The following is a 22,257-nucleotide window of genomic DNA, read 5'->3' on the forward strand; positions in this document are numbered from 1 at the left end:
ACTCCCTAACATCAATAGATCATTTTCTTAATCTAAATGATCCTCCGCCACTATGCTCCCAAGCAGACAGATGGCTAGATGCACTGAAGTCCTCGGAAGAGCCGTTCCCTTACCGATTCCATAGCGAATTGGTAGGAAACGGCCATGCATCAAGGAAAGGGAATGCAAATGAGCTGCTCGTTGTAGCTTATTTGCATTCTCTATTCCCTCAGAAGCCAGTCGGCCAGTCGAGCATGTGCAGAGCAGCCAAGCGTTATGCTGGCTGCTCTGCGCATGCCAAAGACGTCCAAAAAGGACATTCCTGGCAAGCACTTGTCAGAGCCGTGGGCCGGAGCGCAAGCTGCAGCCGCCGGTACAGCCGGTGATCCCTGCCGCCCCACTCTCGGAAGAATGGGGTGGATTGCAGCTGACCGTGTAGACCCTCCTCCCTGGGAATGCATGGCTCTGGGGGCGATGGGGGGGTGAGAGTTGCACCAAATTACCACCGCCGGCATTGGGACGTGCGAGGACATCCAAAAAAACTATCTGGACGTCCCTTTCGATTATGCCTCCCTCCAGGTCTCTCTCCGCCAATCACAGCGCGTTTAGCTGACACTGGTGACAGCTAAACGCGCTGTGATTGGCTGAGAGAGACCTGGAGGGGGCATAATTGAAAGGGACGTCCAAATAGTTTTTTTATTTAGACGTCCCCGCAGAAGAACACCGATCACAAAAAAAAAAAAACTGGGGAAAAACGTCAAATTGCTCGTCAGGGCCGTCCTTTTTTTTTTTTTTATGTTTCAATGAAGGGCGTCCATTTTAGGTGCTTTAGAAGGACGGCCCTGACGAGCACTTGGACATGGCTAGGCTGTGAAAGATGTCCATAAAGGACGTCCCTGACGAGCACTTGGACATTTTTTTCCCGATTTTTTTTTTGTTACATTTATAGAAGTTTTTAGAGGCTGCACAGCCCCAACGAGAGGTACAGACCTCCCGTTAGATTTTCCACGGTTAGGCAATCGGAAAATGGTAGTGCGTCTCATTACAATACGATTTATACACATTGGGGTACTAATTTGCTCATCTGCATTCCGTTTTCGTTAGCTGCTACTGTGATCGGAAAATGGCTCGGAGAAGCATTTAGTGCATGCCACGGTTTACTACTTGCTCGTTAATGGCTTGTTAAGTTTAGTGCATCTGGCTCAGAATCTGGTAGCCTTCCACCCACTTACAGTCAAATGCACTCTTCACAAGTACGTTAAATCACAATGCCTACTTGATAACTGCCCTAGTTACCTTCTCAAATTAGCCCCTAATTTACTCATAAGCCATTTGCACTCATCCCTACTTCAAAGGGTCTCAGACCCTCAGCAAGCACTGTCTACATAATTAACACTCTATTGATAACTGCTCCCAAAGACAAACCATCTTTAGCTATACTCTGAAATGCTACGTCTACATGCAAGGAATTGCTAACCAAGAAAAACCGTATTTCTGACTTAAATGAGACTGTTTAAGTAAATTTAGAAAAAGAGTTAAACAGTAAATTGAATCAACATTTTGTACTGAATAAAGATAACCGAGGGTAATCTTCAAGACTCAAGTTTTGTGGAGATTTAAAAATAGTACTAAATTAGTATTTCCCCTGGCTACATTCCAAGGTGTGCTTAAGGTCAATGACGCCCCTTTGTCTTACAAATATCTGAACTGCTCAGATTACCACCTCCCCCCCTCTCTACTGCCTGCAGTAATTCCAATCCTGCAACTTGAATAAGAGAATTATCTGGATTTGCAACCATGAGAGCTACAGGGTGGCCTGCTGCTCACCCTAAACTCTCCCTTCAAAGCTGTGTGACTGACTATGGAAGAACATCAGTCTTATAAAGGAACCCAAGGAGTGCTTAAGGTCAATTCTTTCCATTATCTTACAAATACTTATCCTGCTCAGCTCTGTACTTATAACCATACTTCAAACAGCAAATAAAGGAAATTAACAACTGTATAACAGGACAGCTACATGTGGCCTGTCGCCTGATCTAAACTCCCCCCCTACTGCTGCACGACAGACTATGAAGAACGGCAGCTTAAATGAGGAACCCTACCTAATTATAGCCAGTATTAGCATCATTTTGAAGCCCGCCACATGGGACAAACACACCTCCCCACCTTATGAGTACCTGAGACACCATGACCTCTCCTCACCATCGGTGGCATCTACCTTCAAGGAGGTCTCCGCACACATTTAGGACTGATAAAGAGCACTAAACTTGATTGACTTAAACTAGCTCCAAAAGCTATCACCATGAAGTGGCTCACATGGATTTGCTTATCCATTTTGAGCACATCAGACGGCAACCTACCAGATAACGTAGTGCCTAATCCTATACCCGTAAGCTATAACTCTTCTAGAAAACCCTGTACTAAGAAACACCCTAATTGTAAAGTCAGATATCTGCTAGACAATGCCAATATATACCATCAGAACATAAGCACCACCATACTGGGAAAAGACCAAGGGTCCATCAAGCCCAGCATTTCTTCACTCAACTTGTAATTAAACTCTGGAATTCGTTGCCAGAGAATGTGGTAAAGGCAGTTAGCTTAGCGGAGTTTTAAAAAGGTTTGGATGGCTTCCTAAAGGAAAAGTCCATAGACCATTATTAAATGGACTTGGGGAAAATCCACTATTTCTGGGATAAGCAGTATAAAATGTTTTGTACTTTTTTGGGATCTTGCTAGGTATTTGTGACCTGGATTGGCCACTGTTGGAAACAGGATGCTGGGCTCGATGGACCTTTGGTCCGTCCCAGTATGGCAATACTTATGTACTTATCCATTTTAAGGTTAGTGAAACGGTATTTAAAATGTTATTTGGTGACACTCCTCCTTATATGATAGACCTAGTGGCACTGGTACATAGAGTTAGCCCTCTGAATCAATTTTTCTTGCGATTTCTGTCACTAAACTAAAGTCAGTTGAACATTTTTCTTTATCTCTTCAGTATCGAATGGCTACTATTTGGAATTCGTTACCTCTAGTTTTGTGACGTTGTCAATCTATTGTTTGGGAAAAATCTGAAAACATTTATCTTCTCACAGAGAGAGCTTCAGAGTTCTTAGAATCGGATTATATGCAATTATCTAGGTTATTCTGTTGTAATTCCATGATGTATTGGGTCTGGCTTCTTTACTGTTGTGATCTCGTCTTCCGCCAGGGTCGCTTTACTCATACTACCCCTCTCCTCAAGACCCTTCACTGGCTCCCTATCCGTTTTCGCATCCTGTTCAAACTTCTTCTACTAACCTATAAATGTACTCACTCTGCTGCTCCCCAGTATCTCTCCACACTCGTCCATCCCTACACCCCTTCCCGTGCACTCCGCTCCATGGATAAATCCTTCTTATCTGTTCCCTTCTCCACTACTGCCAACTCCAGACTTCGCGCCTTCTGTCTCGCTGCACCCTACGCCTGGAATAAACTTCCTGAGCCACTACGTCTTGCCCCATCATTGGCCACCTTTAAATCTAGACTGAAAGCCCACCTCTTTAACATTGCTTTTGACTCGTAACCACTTGTAACCACTCGCCTCCACCTACCCTCCTCTCTTCCTTCCCATTCACATTAATTGATTTGATTTGCTTACTTTATTTTTTGTTTATTAGATTGTAAGCTCTTTGAGCAGGGACTGTCTTTCTTCTATGTTTGTGCAGCGCTGCGTACGCCTTGTAGCGCTATAGAAATGCTAAATAGTAGTAGTAGTAGGTCTGCATCAAACTGAACAAGTGTTGGCACTGCTGACTATAAGACATGATGCAACATAACTTAACACAAAAGAGTTGAAATAATCATTGCTATTTTAAAGTTTCACAAATAAACAATCAAACACATCACTCCAATACAGTGTCACACTGGGGATTCAGATCTGAAGGATAAAATATATTAAATTTAAAAAAAATAGCCTCAGTGTAACAGGGAGCCTGACTTTTATGCTCCACAGTAAATATTACCATCACAGGCTTCCACCACCTTCCGAGAAAAAAAACACAGAGAAAAACTCCCAGAATATTTCAAAAATTGTAAAGAAGTGGGAGAAAAGTCTGTGTTTAAAAAAACAGAAGAGAGGGTAACACAATTTAACACAATACAGATCCAAATACCCACAACACTAAATCTAACTAAGAGAAACAAGGAAATTGGACATTTTCTGCCAGAAGGATAATATAAATTGGACACTTTAATTTTGGAGAAACCCCACAGACTGTGAAAATCCTATGAGGCTGCACTTCTGTCAGGACAATTTGGATGTTCTGAGCTAAGTAAAGTTTACTTTTTGTCAGAATTAGAATCCATTCATTAGTAAGGATGGAAGTTTCAGCAATTCTAGCAATGTTATAAGAGTTTTTGCTCTATTTTGAGTTTTCTTTACTTGCAGGAAGGCTTCTCTGTTTGAATGAGGATTTTAGTCTAGTGAGGGATTGCTAATTAGTGTCTATTTGGGTGATTTATATTCATAGTGAGATTTAGTGTTGTGGGTATTTGGATCTGTATTGTGTTACCCTCCCTTCTGTTTGATAGTTTCTTTATTTTAAAGTTTAGAATTTGCAGATTGTCCACCTTCCTCCTCAATAAAAGAAGAAGAAAAAAAACCCTGCAGGTAGTTTATGGTGGCACAAGAAGAGAACCTGGCACAAATACTAAAGAACAGAAACTCTAGCTAATATCATTCAAAAAAGCTGTGCTTTATATCAGTGGCGTAGCCAGACCTGAGATTTTGGGTGGGCCCAGAGCTAATATGGGTGGGCACGCACTGTCTATATAAGTTTGAGTAGTGTCTCTTGGGATCCTACAAAATAATGCCTTAGAATTCACTTGATGCCCAACAGCTGCCCTGCATCAGTATAACCACATACATACTTAATGGAAAAATTGATATTTTTAAATATAATTACATTATCCCACAATCGCTCCACTGCAAAATGCTATACACAAACTTCTGCAAAAACACACTCATATCCTTACCAAACCATAACAGCACTAATTCCAAGGACAGGACGAGCTACAACCTTATGCTTGAAAAGGCAGAACTGTAATTACACCAGGCTCTAAAACACCAATACACTACCTCGTGAAAAAAAGCAAAACAAAAAGGGCTGCAAATACTACACGCTATCAGAATACTGCACCTTGATCACACATGAACAACACATGACACAACGGACATGACACAAGGAACTAGAAATCAAAAAATATGAAGGCAAAATACTGAACTGGAAAGTTAACTCAAGAAGTCAGACTCAGCATGCAGCAATACCAGAAAAATTGAAACTTACATGCAAAATATCACAGATGCATTTCCAAAAGCTGACATATTCCAATTAATACATTCTGAATAAAATACTTTTTTCTACCTTTGTTGTCTGAGCATTTAGTTTTTCTATTCGCTTTGGTTCCAGTGTCTTCTGTTTTATGCAGTGTCTTCTTTCCATTTGATATTTTTTCTCTAACCCTGTTCACCATCCTCCTGTGTCCTTATGTGTCCTGTCTACCATCTGTAGCCCTGTCCCTATCCTTCCTTGAGTTTCAGTATCTGCCCTCAACGTGTTCCAAACCAGCCCTTAAACTCAGCAGTTTTCCCTCCATCCATATCCAGCATTTCTCCTTACTTCCCTCCATCCATGTGCTTCTACTTCCTCTGTCTTCCCTCCCCTTCATCCTTGTCTAACATTTTTCCTTCTCTTCCCTGCCCTCCACTCCATCCATGTCCAGCATTTCTCCTCTCTTCCCTCCCCTCCATCCATGCGCATCTCCTCCCTGACTTCTCTCCCTTCCCTCCATCCATCAACTCTCCATTCTCCCCTGCTCTCTCCTCCATCCACCCATATCCAGCAAATGTCCTCTGTCCCCTGCATTCATCCATCCATGTTCAGCAATTCTCCTCTCTCCTCTGCCCTCCCCTCCATCCATCCATACCCAGCAAATTTCCTCTCTCCCCTTTCCACTCCATCCATCCATGTCCAGCAATTCTCCTCCTTCCCCTGCCCTCCGCTCCGTCCAGCAATTCTCCTCTCTCTATCCATCCATCTCCAGCCAATTTCCTCTCTCCCCTTTTCCCTCCATCTAGCCATGTCCAGCAATTCTCCTCCTTCCCCTGCCCTCCGCTCCGTCCAGCAACTCTCCATTCTCCCCTGCCCTCTCCTCCATCCAACCATACCCAGCAAATTTCCTCTCTCCCCTTTTCCCTCCATCCATCCATGTCCAGGAATTCTCCTCCTTCCCCTGCCCTCCGCTCCGTCCAGCAACTCTCCATTCTCCCCTGCCCTCTCCTCCATCCATCCATCTCCAGCCAATTTCCTCCCTCCCCTTTTCCCTCCATCTAGCCATGTCCAGCAATTCTCCTCCTTCCCCTTCCCTTGCCCTCCGCTCCATCCAGCAACTCTCCATTCTCCCCTGCCCTCTCCTCCATCCAACCATACCCAGCAAATTTCCTCTCTCCCCTTTTCCCTCCATCCATCCATGTCCAGGAATTCTCCTCCTTCCCCTGCCCTCCGCTCCGTCCAGCAACTCTCCATTCTCCCCTGCCCTCTCCTCCATCCATCCATCTCCAGCCAATTTCCTCTCTCCCCTTTCCCCTCCATCCATCCATGTCCAGCAATTCTCCTCCTTCCCCTGCCCTCCGCTCCATCCAGCAATTCTCCTCTCTCCATCCATCCATCTCCAGCCAATTTCCTCTCTCCCCTTTTCCCTCCATCTAGCCATGTCCAGCAATTCTCCTCCTTCCCCTGCCCTCCGCTCCGTCCAGCAACTCTCCATTCTCCCCTGCCCTCTCCTCCATCCAACCATACCCAGCAAATTTCCTCTCTCCCCTTTTCCCTCCATCCATCCATGTCCAGGAATTCTCCTCCTTCCCCTGCCCTCCACTCCGTCCAGCAACTCTCCATTCTCCCCTGCCCTCTCCTCCATCCATCCATCTCCAGCCAATTTCCTCTCTCCCCTTTTCCCTCCATCTAGCCATATCCAGCAATTCTCCTCCTTCCCCTTCCCCTGCCCTCCGCTCCATCCAGCAACTCTCCATTCTCCCCTTCCTTCTCCTCCATTCATCTCCAGCAAATTTCCTCTCTCCCTTGCCCCCTCCATCAATCCCTGTTGTCCGGCAATTCTCCTCTCTCCCCTGCCCATCCTGTTTATTTCAATCCCCTTCCCCATTCTATCTGGCATCTCCCCTGCCCCCCCCTCAAAAGAACGACAACGTGGATGCAGCAGCTCACAGGTTTGCTTGCCCTGTGTTTTGAGCGAACGGCGATGGCTGCGTGGAGGAGTGGAAACCAAATCGCTTCTTTCTGGCTGGCTCACTTCCACTCCCGAAGTTGCTTGCAGCGTAAAAGCAGCAAGCAGCGAGCCAGTCTCGACTCCGTCCTTCGCTTCCTGCCCTCTCTCTGTGCCGTCCCGCCTTCCTCTGATGTCATTTCCTTTCAGGCGGGCGGGACGCTGAGAGGGCAGGAAGCGAAGGACGCGGTGTCGAGACTGGCTCGCTGCTTTTACGCCCGCTGGCCGCTGCGGGCAAAAAAACGAAGTCATCGTCGTCGTGGTAGGTGAGGGTCCCAAAAGACTGGACGGGCCCAGGCCGAGATTGGGTGGGCCTGGGCCCACCCAGGCCCACCCGTAGCTACGCCCCTGCTTTATATTATCATTTGGAGAAAAGCCCTCAGAAACCAGAGGCAAATTACCAATGGTTTTGAACGCTATTACATGATATAGATATGCAAGTAAACAGCGCTTGATTTCTATCACTGGGCTATAAAAACTCCAAAAAGATTTTTAAAAATTTATGCTTTTAAAGATTAACCAAAATTTACTTCAATTGGCAAACTTGCTGGCTATTTCTTGCAGCAATAAATGTGAACGCAGCATGGGAAAACTGCAATTGGCTTAATTTTCATGTTGTTAATCCAGCACTGTCACTTTTGCGTTCAACGGGGGCCACCGTTTCACCCTGACAAAAGGCTTCCTCAGGAACGAATGCTGAATAACACGCTGAGAGTTTGCAAGACACACGTTCTGAGTTACAAAATGGCAGTATTTTGTCTATATCATGTAATAGCGTTCAAAACCATTGGTAATTAGCCTCTGGTTTCTGAGGGCTTTTCTCCAAATGATAATATAAAGCACAGCTTTTTTGAATGATATTAGCTAGAGCTTCGGTTCTTTAGTATTAGATTGCCTTTGTGAGCTTTTGCAGATACTGGTTTGTTTGTTCGTTGGTCAACCTGGCACAAATCCCTGAGTAACGCTAACCACAGAACAGTGAGCAAACATTTGACTTCTCCTCAGACGACATGCAAAATCCCCAACGCTTACAACCAGGTGTTAATCCTTCATGTCTGGGGTGCTCTGCTTTACATCTGGGTGTAATAACGCATGAATACGCACTAGGTGCTATACAAGAACATAGTAACATAGTAGATGACGGCAGAAAAAGACCTGCACGGTCCATCCAGTCTGCCCAACAAGATAAACTCATATTTGCTACTTCTTGTGTATACCTTACCTTGATTTGTATCTGCCATTTTCAGGACATAGACTGTAGAAGTCTTGCCCAGAACTAGCCCCATTTTCAGGACACAGACCGTAGAAGTCTTGCCCAGAACTAGCCCCACCACACAAACACCAGCCTCGCCTCCCAATCTCGGCTAAGTACCGCCTAAATGCTATAGCGTGAACCTGCAAGGGATGGAGCATGAGAGGGACAGAACAAGGGCATGTCGCCAAACAACGAATTGATTGGTGCACCTAGTGGCATCCGCCTACACAACTATATTGGAAAATCGGTCCAGTTAGAGCACAATTATATCGACCAAAATTGAACCAATATATCACCATGTACATAAGTAATGCCACACTGGGAAAAGACCAAAGGTCCATCGAGCCCAGCATCCTGTCCACGACAGCGGCCAATCCAGGCCTAGGGCACCTGCCAAGCTTCCCAAACGTACAAACATTCTATACATGTTATTCTTGGAATTGTGGATTTTTCCCAAGTCCATCTAGTAGTAGTTTATGGACTTGTCCTTTAGGAAACTGTCTAACCCCTTTTAAAACTCTGCTAAGCTAACCGCCTTCGCCACGTTCTCCGGCAACAAATTCCAGAGTTTAATTATGCGTTGGGTGAAGAAAAAGTTTCTCCGATTTGTTTTAAATTTACTACACTGTAGTTTCATCGCATGCCCCCTAGTCCTAGTATTTTTGGAAAGCGTGAACAGACGCTTCACCTCCACCTGTTCCACTCCACTCAATATTTTATATACCTCTATCATGTCTCCCCTCAGCCGTCTCTTCTCCAAGCTGAAAAGCCCTAGCCTCCTTAGTCTTTCTTCATAGGGAAGTCGTCCCATCCCCACTATCATTTTAGTCGCCCTTCGCTGCACCTTTTCCAATTCTACTATATCTTTCTTGAGATGCGGCGACCAGAATTGAACACAATACTCAAGGTGCGGTCGCAACATGGAGCGATACAACAGCATTATAACATCCTCACACCTTTTTTCCATACCTTTCCTAATAATACCCAACATTCTATTCGCTTTCCTAGCCGCAGCAGTACACTGAGCAGAAGGTTTCAGTGTATTATCGATGACGACACCCAGATCCCTTTCTTGGTCCGTAACTCCTAACGTGGAATCTTGCATGACGTAGCTATAATTCGGGTTCTTTTTCCCCACATGCATCACCTTGCACTTGCTCACATTAAACGTCATCTGCCATTTAGCCGCCCAGTCTCCCAGTCTCGTAAGGTTCTTCTGTAATTTTTCACAATCCTGTCGCAAGTTAACGACTTTGAATAACTTTGTGTCATCAGCAAATTTAATTACCTCGCTAGTTACTCCCATCTCTAAATCATTTATAAATATGTTAAAAAGCAGCTGTCCTAGCACAGACCCTTGAGGAACCCCACTAACTACCCTTCTCCATTGTGAATGCTGCCCATTTAACCCCACTCTCTGTTTCCTATCCTATCCCATTGGAAAAGGTCTCAATCACCAGGTCAATACTCCGTTTGCTTGTCTATCAAGGAGTCATATTTGCAACCCTTGGTGTTAATATAATCAGTGACCAAAAAACCCCCTTCCATCCAAAACAAACGTTGTACATAATTTATCACTAAATAAATTGTGAATTATAAATAATGTTCTGAGTGACAGGCGGTACATTCATTAAAAATATGTATAATGAAGCTGAGAGGTACTTATCTTTGGCTCCACTGATCCCAACAGACATCCGTTTCGCCGTCGCTTTGTCAAGGGATCGGAGCTTGGAACCTAGAACAAGTTTTGCAGTGTTAAGATCACTCTTGAAAACATGGTGAACATTGAATAACTTGAAATCTAATGCCAATGAAAACTTGACTTACAATGTATCCATACACCTGCTGTTGACGCCGCCGCCTGATAAAACAACATGGCATTGTCGTCTTTTTAACAAGGTCTATCAAACGAGCTGACCGGAACTTACACGATGTCACTGTTTTGCATGAAACAACTCCATTGTAATTATGTGTAGAGACCCTGTGGTTCTAATGAATGTAAATGAAAAATCCAAAACAATTTTCTTTATAACAATACTCTGTTTATATCACCTTTTCGTTTGGTTGTGTCACGATTGTGACTGTTTTCCTGTTTTATGCTTCCCTCGCCCTCTGGTGGCTGGTACCAGTGACTGCTGTGGACTACCTGTTGCTGTTTTCCAGGCATGTTCCAGAGGCCAGTCCGGATTTTCCAGTCTGCCAGACTTGCTTGGTTTGTTTGTACCTAAGCAGCACCCTTACGTGCCTTGAGATTCCTGCAGCTGAGCCTCAGCTGGTGATTGCCTTTATTATGCACCTGGCCCTTTGAGCAGGGCCTTTGCAACGCCAAAGGTCGCGGTTAGTTGGTGTGCTGTTAGGAGCACTTCTGCCTGCTTTCCTTGAGCTTCCCTGATTTACCCTTTTGGCTTCCCTGCTTTTCCCTTTTGGTGCTGTTAGGAGCACTTCTGTCTTGTTGGTGCTGTTAGGAGCACTTCTGTCTTGTGGTGTGCTGTTAGGAGCACTTCTGCCCCACTTTGTCTGAGCTTCCCTGCCTTTCCCTTTTAGCTTCCCTGCTTTATCCTTTTGGTGCTGTTAGGAGCACTTCTGCCTTGCTTTGGTTCGTGCCTGTATGCCTTGTCTTGGTCCCTCTAGTGTTTGTCTGCCTTGTCTGTCTTGTGTTGTTACTCTAGTCCCCTCTGCCTTTACCTTCAGTCCCTGTTTAATCAAGCTTGTTGCTGTATCCTGTCACCTGAGGGAGTACCCTCAGTCCTGATTCCTGGCCCTGTTTAGTGAAGCTTGCTTTAGAGTCCTATACCCTGTGTGAGTTCCTGTATCCCATAAGTCCTGCCGGCTGCCCACACCTAGGGGCTCAACCCCTAGGGAACGGTGGTCAAGCGAAGGTGAAGTCTTGCTCCAGTCCTGTGTTCCAGTCTGATAGTTCTAGTCCTATTTGTTCCTGCTTGCTTGTCTACATCTGCAGTTTGTCTTGTTTGTTTGTTTGTTTGTTAGTCCAGTTCTGGTTGGGGGGTTTTGCCTGCTGCTGCTGCTCAACGGCAGTAGCCCAAGGGCTCACATACCTCTAGTATCCGAGACCGTGACAGGTTGGAATTATGCAATCAATGACAAAACATTTCAAACTCGAAAAACTATGTGTTCGCTCCACACAACGTTGTACAATAGGAGCCCTCAATCATTGTGTTGCTAAACAGGATCTGTGTTCTGTGATACGTACATGTAAAGTTCTTCCGGTTTTGGCAATATACAACTTCTCACATGGACATTTTAACGCATAGATGACATGTGTGGAACGATGTCAAGTATGGTGTTTCAAAACATTGTATTTCTTATCGACGGGATTGCAAACCCTGTCAGTTTGATCTGTGATTTCACAGGTTTTGCAACTTGAAACTCCAGGCTTTGAAACGGCAGGCATGTGGAGACTTTGTAAGTCAAGTTTTCATTGGCGTTAGATTTCAAGTTATCCAATATTCACCATGTTTTCAAGAGTGATCTTAACACTGCAAAACTTGTCCTAGGTTCCAAGCTCCAATCCCTTGAGAAAGTGACGGCAAAACAGATGTCCATCGGGATCAGTGGAGCCGAAGATAAGTACCGCCTGTCACTCAGCACATTATTTATAATTGACGATTTTTTTAGTGATAAATTATGCATGACGTTTACTTTGGTCAATGATTATATTAACACCGAGGGTTGCAAATATGACTCCTTGATAGTCAAGCAAATGGAGTATTGACCAGGTGATTGATGAGACCTTTTCCCTCTCTTTTCCTACAAACAAACAAATTTATACATGTACATGGTGATATATCGGTTCAATTTTTGTTGATATTATTCTACCCACTTACACAAGCCATTGCCCTGGTGTAAGTGATCACGTCTAACTTTTGACGTGCCAGTATTCCAGAACAACTATGGCACATCTAAGTGCCATTATAGAACTGGCACCCCATGTGTCCAACTGTGGCCTGTACTTTGAGGTGCCCAGTTATAGAATTGCCCCCTTTGTACATAGGGCAACCACAAGGCACAGGAAATTGTGCGCAGAACCCAAGCTAAGCTGTCTGCTAAGCCTCTCGCATCTCTGAATCTTGGGAGAAGATCTCTGAGGCTCCATTTCATTCCATGTATCTCCTGCTTCTGGAGATCAGGGTATATGCAAATCTTTCTCAGCTCAGCTGTCTGAGATCGGTCATTAACCTGTAATTAGAGCTGGGTCAACATCCTGAGATCAAGGGCAGGAACAGAACTTACTCTGGATATGCTGGTGCACGGCATTGGCGTGACAGTACTGCTGGAGGTGCCATGCTGCCCATGGATATTGCACTTGGGGGCAGCCTGGATACTCGCGAGGACCATTCCCCATGATATCTCCAGATAGTAAAGGCCCAGGAGGCTCTGGGAAGTTGACAACAGATGTGAGGGTGCGTGGAGGTTCCAGTTTGCTGATACCCATGAGATCCTGGGATTGGGCCTGAGGCTGGGAGTCATAGCCTGTGTCTTTGCTTGGCGGGTCCAGCTGTCTGGAGCGTGAAGTGGCCTGTAAATGTCCCTCTCCCAGGCTGGGCTCTGGGGACATGGCTGATGAGCTTGTGTGAGATATCACTGAGCCGTGACTCATGTCAGGAGACACGTAGTTCCGCTGCTGCTCTTTTCTCAGTTGTAACTGAAGGCCTGATGTGGACAGGTGATCCTTAGGGAGGTCAGAGCTGGGAGATGCATCTGGGATAAAATCAGAAGGGAATTCCTCTGGCTGTCTGCCCCAGTAAGGTTCGCTAAATTCCTCCTTCAGATGGAGGGGGCCGTTACGGTGAAGAGGTGTCTGCTGCTGCTTTTCCATCCACTCGCTAGAGACACAGACCTGGATCCTGCTCTCAGCAGACATCTGGGCAGTTTTGGAGGACCTCCCACACACCACGTTTTCCTTATACATCTCATCTTTTTCCAGGTTGCTGGAGTCAGTGGTCCAGCATGCAGACTCATCAACTTCCTCCGGTATACTTCTGTGCATCCTGGGTTCTGAAAGAGAACCAAGATATTAGGTCATGGAATCAGACAAATTATCCTCTCACTGGGTCAGGGGTTCAGGATTAGGACTTGCCTTACATAGGTCAGCTTTGGTTCATTTGGGGTAAGGAAGTGATGGTCAGTGCTACTTCAAATCAGGGGCTCAGGGTCACCATTACCTCACTTGTGGTTAAGGGTTTTGGTCACCATTGCCTCACATTGAGTCAGGGGTGGTGGTAAGCATTGCTGCACAAGGAATCAGGGTCATCACTGCCTCAGATGGGGGGAGGGGAACAACATCACTGGCAAACAACCTATAAAAAAAATTCAAGCTCACCTAACAACTTATGCAAAGGCAACAGATATATAAGATCATAAGAATAAGCATACTACGTCAGAGCAATGATCCATCTAGCCTAGTATCCTGTTTCAGCAGTGGCCAATCTAGGTCACAAGTACCTGGTAGAAACCCAAATAGTAGCAACATTCCATGCTACCAATACTAGGGCAAGCAGTGGCTTCCCCCATGTCCAGCTCATTAGTACACTATGGACCTTTCCTCCAGAAACTTGTCTAAACCTTTTTAAAACCCAGATACGCTAACCACATCCTCCGGCAGCGAGTTCTAGAGCGTAACTATTCTTTGAGTGAAACAATTTGTTTTAAAAGTATTTCCATGTAATTTCATCGAGTGTCCCCTGGTCTTTGTATTTTTTGAAAGAGTGAAAAATCAATTCACTTTTACCTGTTCTACACCACTCAGGATATGTTGAATAAAACAGCAGAAAGACAAGAACCCTGAGCCCCAATACTAACGGGTAAAAACTCCGTAAAGCAGTCGCCAACGACACGCTTAGATGTTCTCTCACTCAAAAGATCTGAACCAGTTCAACACTAGTCCTCCTATGCCAATAACCACCAACCTAGCCAATATGCCACCGTACGCCACAAAAACAATGCATGACTTAACTAACTTCCGAAAATCACTAAAAACCAACCTGTTCAACAAGGCACATACCACAACGATCCATCATAAATGGAGCCTGAAATCAGTGGGAAAAAGTGGGATCCAAATCAACGAAACTTATACCAGAACTGGACACAACCAAACTCCATATACCTGATTGCCTCATCAATTGTTACCAATGAACTTTTACGCTACAACACTAAATCTCTGATCCTGATAATGAACTCTTTATAATCTGCTAGTCCTCTTATGAACATTTAATGCATTACCAACTTGTATTTCCTCATACCGGAAATGGCGATCGCTATTACGGAATAATGTAAGCCACATTGAGCCTTTAAATAGGTGGGAAAATGTGGGATACAAATGCAACAAATAAATAAATAAATAAATAAATAAGAGTGGTTGAGACGATCAAAAGCTGCTACTAACATCTAGCGCAAGCATAACAAACTGTTTACCCTTGTCAAACCCAAGATGAATAACATCAATCGTAGACAGCAAGGAAGTGTCAGTACTGTGATGTTTTCTAAAACCGTACTGAAAAGGATCCAAAAAAAATCCTCCAACTGCAACAAAACTACCTTCTCCAACAATGACAAAGAAGAGGTTGGTTAATAGTCCATAGTGTTCGCCAAATCAATATTTCCTTTTTTTGGTATTGGACAAAGAACAGATCTCTTCAGTTGTAATGGCGTTTTACTAGCGGTCAATGTGGCTTACAAAGTACCGTAAAGGCGTTTGCCATTTCGGTTGATAAGAAATACAAGATTGTGTTGTGGTCAAATGAGGTAGAAGTGAATCAGGCGTCATGGGGTCGAGGGGAAAGAGGAAAGTAAATTGTCCAGTACGAACATTGATTATGTTGTGTTGCTGGGTGTGAGGATTTATGTTGGATCGGTGGGATAACCTTTTTTGAAGAGGTGGGATTTTAATGATTTCCTGAAGTTTAGTTGGGGCATGTATTGTTTTCACTGCATATGGGAGTCCATTCCATAGTTGTGCGCTTATGTAGGAGAAGCTGGATGCATAAGTTGTTTTGTGTTTTAGCCCTTTGCAGTTTGGGTAATGTAGGTTTAGGTATGATCGTGCTGATCCAAGTCTGTTTCTTGTTGGTAGATTGCAAAGGTCTCAAATACAAAACCTACTATGCATCCAACTTTTCCGTTATAGGCAGCCAACTATGGAACGCCATACCAAGATCTATTCGAACAACCAACGAACACCTCCCCTTCCGAAAGCTGTTGAAAACTTACCTCTTCAAACAACCCTATCCAAACGACCCGACTTAATTTTCGACACCACTAACATTACCCATACCTCAATCCTCCCCCCACATCCTCTTCCTCTTCTACTACTCTATTCAACTGTGTTATCTCTGTGATACTTTGTAACCCGTACATTGTAAGCCGCACTGAACCTGCTATCGAGCGGGAAAGAGCGGGGTATAAATGCTACAAATAAATAGATCTATGAGATCTGTCATGTATCCTGGGACTACGCCGTAGATGATTTTGTGGACCAAAGTGCAGATTTTGAAGGTGATCCATTCTTTGATTGGGAGCCAGTGCAGCTTTTCTCGAATCAAGTTTTACCGTATATCAGTCTGGCTGCTGTGTTTTGGGCGGTCTGGAGTTTTTTTGTGAGTTGTTCTTTGCATCCCGCATAGATTCCATTGCAATAATCTGCATGGCTTAGGACCATTGATTGTGTTAGTTTACGGAAGGTATCCCTCGGGAAGAAAGGTTTTATTCATTTGAGTTTCTACATTGAAAATGTTTTGTACTTTTTGGGGATCCAGGTATTTGTGACCTGGATTGGCCACTGTTGGAAACAGGATGTTGGTTTGATCGACCTTTGGTCTGTCCCAGTATGGTAATACTTATGTACTTATGTATGTGGGAAAGAGGAATACGAACTATAGCTACGTGATGCAAGGTTGCACATTAGGAGTCACTGACCGGGAAAAGGATCTAGGTGTCATCGTTGATACATTGAAACCTTCTGCTCAGTGTGCAGTGGTGGCTAAGAAAACAAATAGAGTGTTAGATATAATTAGGAAACAAAAATGAGAATGTTATAATGCCTTTGTATCGCTCGATGGTGCGACCGCACCTCAAATACCGTATGCAATTCTGGTCACTGCATCTCAAAAAAGATATATTGGAATTAGAAAAGGTGCAGAGAAGGGTGACGAAAATGATAAAGGGGATGGGACGACTTCCCTATGAGGAAAGGCTAAAGCGGCTAGGGCTCTTTAGCTTGGAGAAAAGATGACTGAGGGGAGATATGATAGAGGTCTATAAAATAATGAGTGGAATGAAATAGGTGGACGCAAATCGCTTGTTTACTCCTTCCGAAAATACTAGGGGGAATGCAATGAAGCTATTAAGTAGTAAATTTAAAACAAATCAGAGAAAACATTTCTTTACTCAATGTGTCATTAAAAGCAGTTAGCTTAACAGGGTTTAAAAAAGGTTTGGTTAACTTCCTAAAAGAAAAGTCCACGAGTCATTATTAAGATGGACTTGGGAAAAATCCACTGCTTATTTCTAGGATAAGCATCATAAAATCTATTTTACTGTTTTGGGATCTTGCCAGGTAGCCTGGATTGGCCACTGTTGAAAACATGATACTGGGCTTGATGGATCTTCGGTCTGTCCCAGTATGGCAACACTTATGTTCTGTCACCGGACCAGCCCAACTCTCTCATTCTAGAGTTCAAACATAGGGAGTCTTGTGATTTCTAAATACCTAATCCAGAAGCCGGGTATGATTATCCTGTTCCTCCTTTCATCCAAACATATCCACAGAACAGCTCAGCAAACATCCATCAGTGGAAATCTGATGACCAAACCTGGTGGCCAATTTGTATGGTGGCTTTCCTTGGGAAAGGACGGAACCAGCAGCAGACTTCCAGGTGCTATCACCACATAAAGGGGCGGAGGGGGGGACGGGACTGAGGCACAAGGATACAATGATACACTTAGAGTCACACAGAAAGCCACTGACTGAGGGTTAGGGGTATAAAGTGACTCCCACAGGGGAACAGCAGAGAGGGAGTCAGAGAAGAGGCTTACCCAAGATCAGACAGAGAGCCAGTGACAAAGCTGGGATTAGAACTGAGGCACTGGGAGTTAAAGTGATTCTCCCAAGGTCACAAAGAGAATCAGTGACAGAGCTGGGATTAGAACTGAGACACAGGGAAAGAAAATGATTCTCCCAGGGTCACACAGAGAGTCAGTGACAGAGCCGGGATTAGAACTGAGACACAGGGAAAGAAAGTGATTCTCCCATGTTCACACAGAGAGTCAGTGACAGAGCTGGGATTAGCACTGAGACACAGAGAGATAAACTGACTCACCCAGTGTCACACAGAGTGAGTGACAGAGCCGGGATTTGAACTAATACACAGGGAAAGAAAGTGATTCTCCCAGGATCACACAGAGAGTCAGTGACAGAGCTGGGATTAGAACTGAGACACATAGAAAGAAAGTTACTCTCCCAGGGTCACACAGAGAGTCAGTGACAGAGCTGGGATTAGCACTGAGACACAGAGAGATAAAGTGACTCTCTCAGGGTCAGACAGAGAGTCAGTGACAGAGCCGGGATTAGAACTGAGGTACAGGGAGAGAAAATGACTCACCTCCAGTCACACAGAGGGTGAATGACAGAGCTGGGATTAGAACTGAGGTGCAAGTGACTCCCTCGTGGTTACACAGAATTGTAAGCACTACTTGACAGCTCTTCACTTTTTCTTATGATTAAATTATATGTAGTTATAGTCTAGAGCCAGCTGTCAGGACTACACTTCCCATCATGCAGTAGGATGCAGTGAGTCAGTTACCCTCTGTGCAGTGTGCACCATTTGCACCTGCCATACTGTGTGTGCTGCAAGCATTCTCTTCCTCTTCCTGTGCCTGGCCCTGGACATTTGCAAAGAGCACATGGTCATTCAGTCTTGAGTCCAGCCAGCAAAGAGAAAACTACAGAGAGAGAGAGAGAGAGAGAGAGAGAGAGAGAGAGAGAGAGATTTCCTCTCCTGTTGTTGATTGAAATCACATTCTGTCAGGGCTGGCATTAGGGGGTGGCAAACAGGGCAGTTGCCCTGGGCCCCCGGACTACAGGGGCCCCTCAAACTGCCTCAAGCTGAAGAAGGCATAGGCAGAAGAGCGGCGTTGGGGCCCCCTCCCAGTTTCTGCCCTGGGCCCCTGAAGGTCTATCACCTGCCCTGCATTCTGTCTACCTTTGACAACATGAGCATAAATGGCAGGCTGGAAAGTGAATGTGTGAGAGAGAGGGATGAAATGGGGGGGGGGGGGGGGGGGGGAATGAGAAAGCTCAGTGAGGAGGGGGAAGGGGGAGGGAGAGGTGGGCAGGATAGTGTGTGTATGGCGGTGAGGGGAGGAGAGAGAAGTGGTGTGTGGAGGTCTTGTTCATTGGGTGGAGAGAGAGAAGGAAGCAGATCACTAGGTCGGTGGAGGGTCCTGAACAGATGGTAAGCTCTTCAGAGCAGGGACTTGTTCTTATGTGTTTTTTTTGTACAGCGTTGTGTACCATTTAATAGCATTATAGAAATGCATAGCAGCCCTAGTAGAAGTTTACCTGTTTAATGGAGGCATGGAAAGAAGGGGCAGGGGGTCCAAGAGGAGGGGGAAGGGGGGGCAGAGGGTCTAACTTGCTCACTGAGGTGCCATTGCTGAGAAATTCCAACAGCGCACACCTCATATCGCTGGAATGGTGCAGAAAACTAGCTTTTGGTATTCAAATTATACATGCGATGTAAATGCGAGAGCAAGGGGAAACACGCTTGCCGCATTCGGAGAAGAGTTTTGCGATAAGCACATGCTCAGTTTCACTAAAACGAGCATGCACGCGATGTGAGGGGAAGAGCAGGGCAAGCAATGCGGCGGAGACCAGCACTGGACAAACGCTTCCGCTGATGGGGGGGTCCCCAACCCCTACCAGTCAAACCAGGGGCCCAGAGCAAATTTGTGGAGGCCCAGGCCCCCCCGTAGCTATGCCAGTGGCTCAGACTCGCTTACATTTCTTTCTCAGTACAGGCGCTTACAGGCTTTCAGGGGCTAGAGTGGAGGAGTAGCCTAGTGGTTAGTGCAGTGGACTTTGATCCTGGGGAACTGAGTTTGATTCCCACTGCAGCTCCTTGTGACGCTGGGCAAGTCACTTAATCCTCCATTGCCCCTGGTACAAAATAAGTACCTGAATATATGTAAACCGCTTTGAATGTAGTTGCAAAAACCTCAGAAAGGTGGTTAATCAAGTCCCATTTCCCTTTCCCCCTTTCCCTTATGACATCACAATATCAGAAGTGAGCCAAGTATCGGGCAATCAAGCCATTGTGACATCACTGATGAGGTTGGCTCTTATTGATGGAATGAGTGGAGGAGTAGCCTAGTGGTTAGTGCAATGGGCTTTAAGCCATTGTGACATCACTGATGAGGTTGGCTCTTATTGGTGGAATGAGTGGAGGAGTAGCCTAGTGGTTAATGCAGTGGACTTTGATCCTGGGGAACTGAGTTCGATTCCCACTGCAGCTCCTTGTGACTCTGGCCAAGTCACTTAACCCTCCATTGCCCCTGGTACAAAATAAGTACCTGAATATATATAAACCGCTTTGAATGTAGTTGCAAAAACCTCAGAAAGGTGGTATATCAAGTCCCATTTCCATTTCCCTTTCCTTCCGCTTCCAAAAGAAATCAAAACCAGCAGATTTTAAACTGGAAATCAAAAGAAATCCTCTCTTCAAACCTTCCACTGCCAGTTGCTCCTTGTTCTCCAAGCATTGGGAGGGCATAGTAAATGAGCTCATTAACATCCCTTTGACTATATTTAAATACAGTTTGCGGCCATCTCTCCCAAGCTATTCCGGAATCACCCCTGCCCTGAGTGACAGAGCTGCATAGGCCTGACACTTGTACCTGTGAGAGATTAGGCAGAGGAGAAAGGGAGGTAGGGGAGGAGGGGGGGCAGCAAGTCTCTGGGGTCCTTACCTGCTCCCTGGATGGAGGGGCCTTTCCTGCTCACAGCACCTGGGGAACGGAACTCTGTCTGTCTCTTTCTGTGGGTGTTGTTGTCTGAGATTCTCTCTCCTTCCTGTTCTTCTCTGCCCTAAAGATTGCACAAGCTCTGAATCAGATTCAGCAGGAAGAAGAAAATCTATGCAAATGAGCTGTGCCCTGGGCAGAAGAGAGCAATGAACGTGCTGGGTGCCATCTGCTGGCTGCTGCAGGGGTGCCATTTGCACTCAGATCCCTGGGGAGAGCAGGGGATTTGAACTCTGAAATGCTCCAAGACGAGGGACCTTTAAACAATCACTAGAGTCGCATAACTTCACAGGCACGAGGATTTTACAGGCTGCCAAAGTAATACAAAAAAGAGATTAAAAGAAAATCAAAACAAGTTCAACTTTACTGCTCCCTATTGTCTCTGGTCCACTGATAGGATGCCATTTCTCTTCTTTCTCCCAGGAGTTTTCAGTTTTGCTTCGTTTTCACAAATATGCAGCTCTAACCTTTTTATATTTTGCACTATTTAACATTTCTAAAGCGCTACTGGGGTTACGCAGCGCTGTACAATTTAACATAGAAGGACAGTCCCTGCTCAAAGAGCTTACAATCTAAAGGACAAATGTACAGTCAGGCAAGTAGGGGCAGTCAAATAGGGGCAGTCTAGATTTCCTGAAAGGTATAAAGGTTAGGTGCCGAAAGCAACATTGAAGAGGTGGGCTTTGAGTAAGGATTTGAAAATGGGTAGGGAGGGGGCTTGGCATAAGGGCTCAGGAAGTTTATTCCAAGCATAGGGTGAGGCGAGGCAGAATGGGCGGAGCCTGGAGTTGGCGGTGGTGGAGAAGGGTACTGAGAGGAGGGATTTGTCTTGAAAGCGGAGGTTACGGGTAGGAACGTAAGGGGAGATGAGGGTAGAAAGGTAAGGAGTTGCTGCAGATCGAGTGCATTTGTAGGTGAGTAGGAGAAGCTTGAATTGAATGCAGTATCTGATTGGAAGCCAGTGAAGTGACCTGAGAGGGGTGATATGAGTATATCGGTTCAGGCGGAATATAAGACGTGCAGCAGAGTTCTGAATGGATTGAAGGGGGGATAGATGGCTAAGTGGGAGGCCAGTGAGGAGAAGGTTGCATTAGTCAAGGCGAGAGGTAATGAGAGCGTGGATGAGAGTTCGAGTGGTGTGATCAGAGAGGAAAGGGCGAATTTTGCTGATGTTAAAGAGGAAGAAGCGACAGGTCTTGGTTGTCTGCTGGATATGCGCAGAGAAGGAGAGGGAGGAGTCGAAGATGACTCAGAGGTTGCGGGCAGATGAGACGGGGAGGATGAGGGTGTTATCAATTGAGATCGAGAGCGGAGGAAGAGGAGAGGTGGGCTTTGGTGGAAAGCCGATAAGCTCGGTCTTGGCCATGTTCAGTTTCAGGTGGCGGTTGGACATCCATGCACTTGTGTTTCTTTCTCCAGGATTACACAGTTTTTTTCTGCTCAGCCTATAATTTTCTCTGGTAGTTTTGGGAAATGTGTGAAACACTCCCTTTCCGGTGCTCCCTCGGGTCCGGGGTCCGAGCAGACGGGGAGCCTCCTGGACGGGCAGACTCCTTCGGACCCTTTCACTTTCCAGTTGACGCGCGGTGCCTCCACCTGGGAAAAAGAAGTGGTTAGTGGGTTCAGATACCCTCTTCTCCTCCCAGGAACTCAGTCTCTGCTCC

At 45.5% G+C, this 22,257-nt stretch overlaps 1 protein-coding gene across 1 annotated transcript in view; it reads right to left on the minus strand.

Moving 5' to 3' along the window:
* The window catches only part of TRAF3IP2 (TRAF3 interacting protein 2), a 55,619-nt gene extending 34,947 nt beyond the window's left edge, over positions 1-20,672 (minus strand). Inside the window, exons 1-2 of the mRNA XM_030199219.1 lie at positions 20,540-20,672; positions 12,809-13,573 (exon numbers count right to left, since the gene is read on the minus strand). Of these exons, the coding sequence (XP_030055079.1) occupies positions 12,809-13,565 (757 nt within the window). The 5' untranslated portion in view covers positions 13,566-13,573; positions 20,540-20,672. The remainder of the gene's footprint in view (positions 1-12,808; positions 13,574-20,539) is intronic.
* Positions 20,673-22,257: the final 1,585 nt, after the last annotated feature.

The sequence above is a fragment of the Microcaecilia unicolor genome, chromosome 3 (assembly GCF_901765095.1).
Source record: "Microcaecilia unicolor chromosome 3, aMicUni1.1, whole genome shotgun sequence".
Classification (NCBI taxonomy): domain Eukaryota; kingdom Metazoa; phylum Chordata; class Amphibia; order Gymnophiona; family Siphonopidae; genus Microcaecilia; species Microcaecilia unicolor.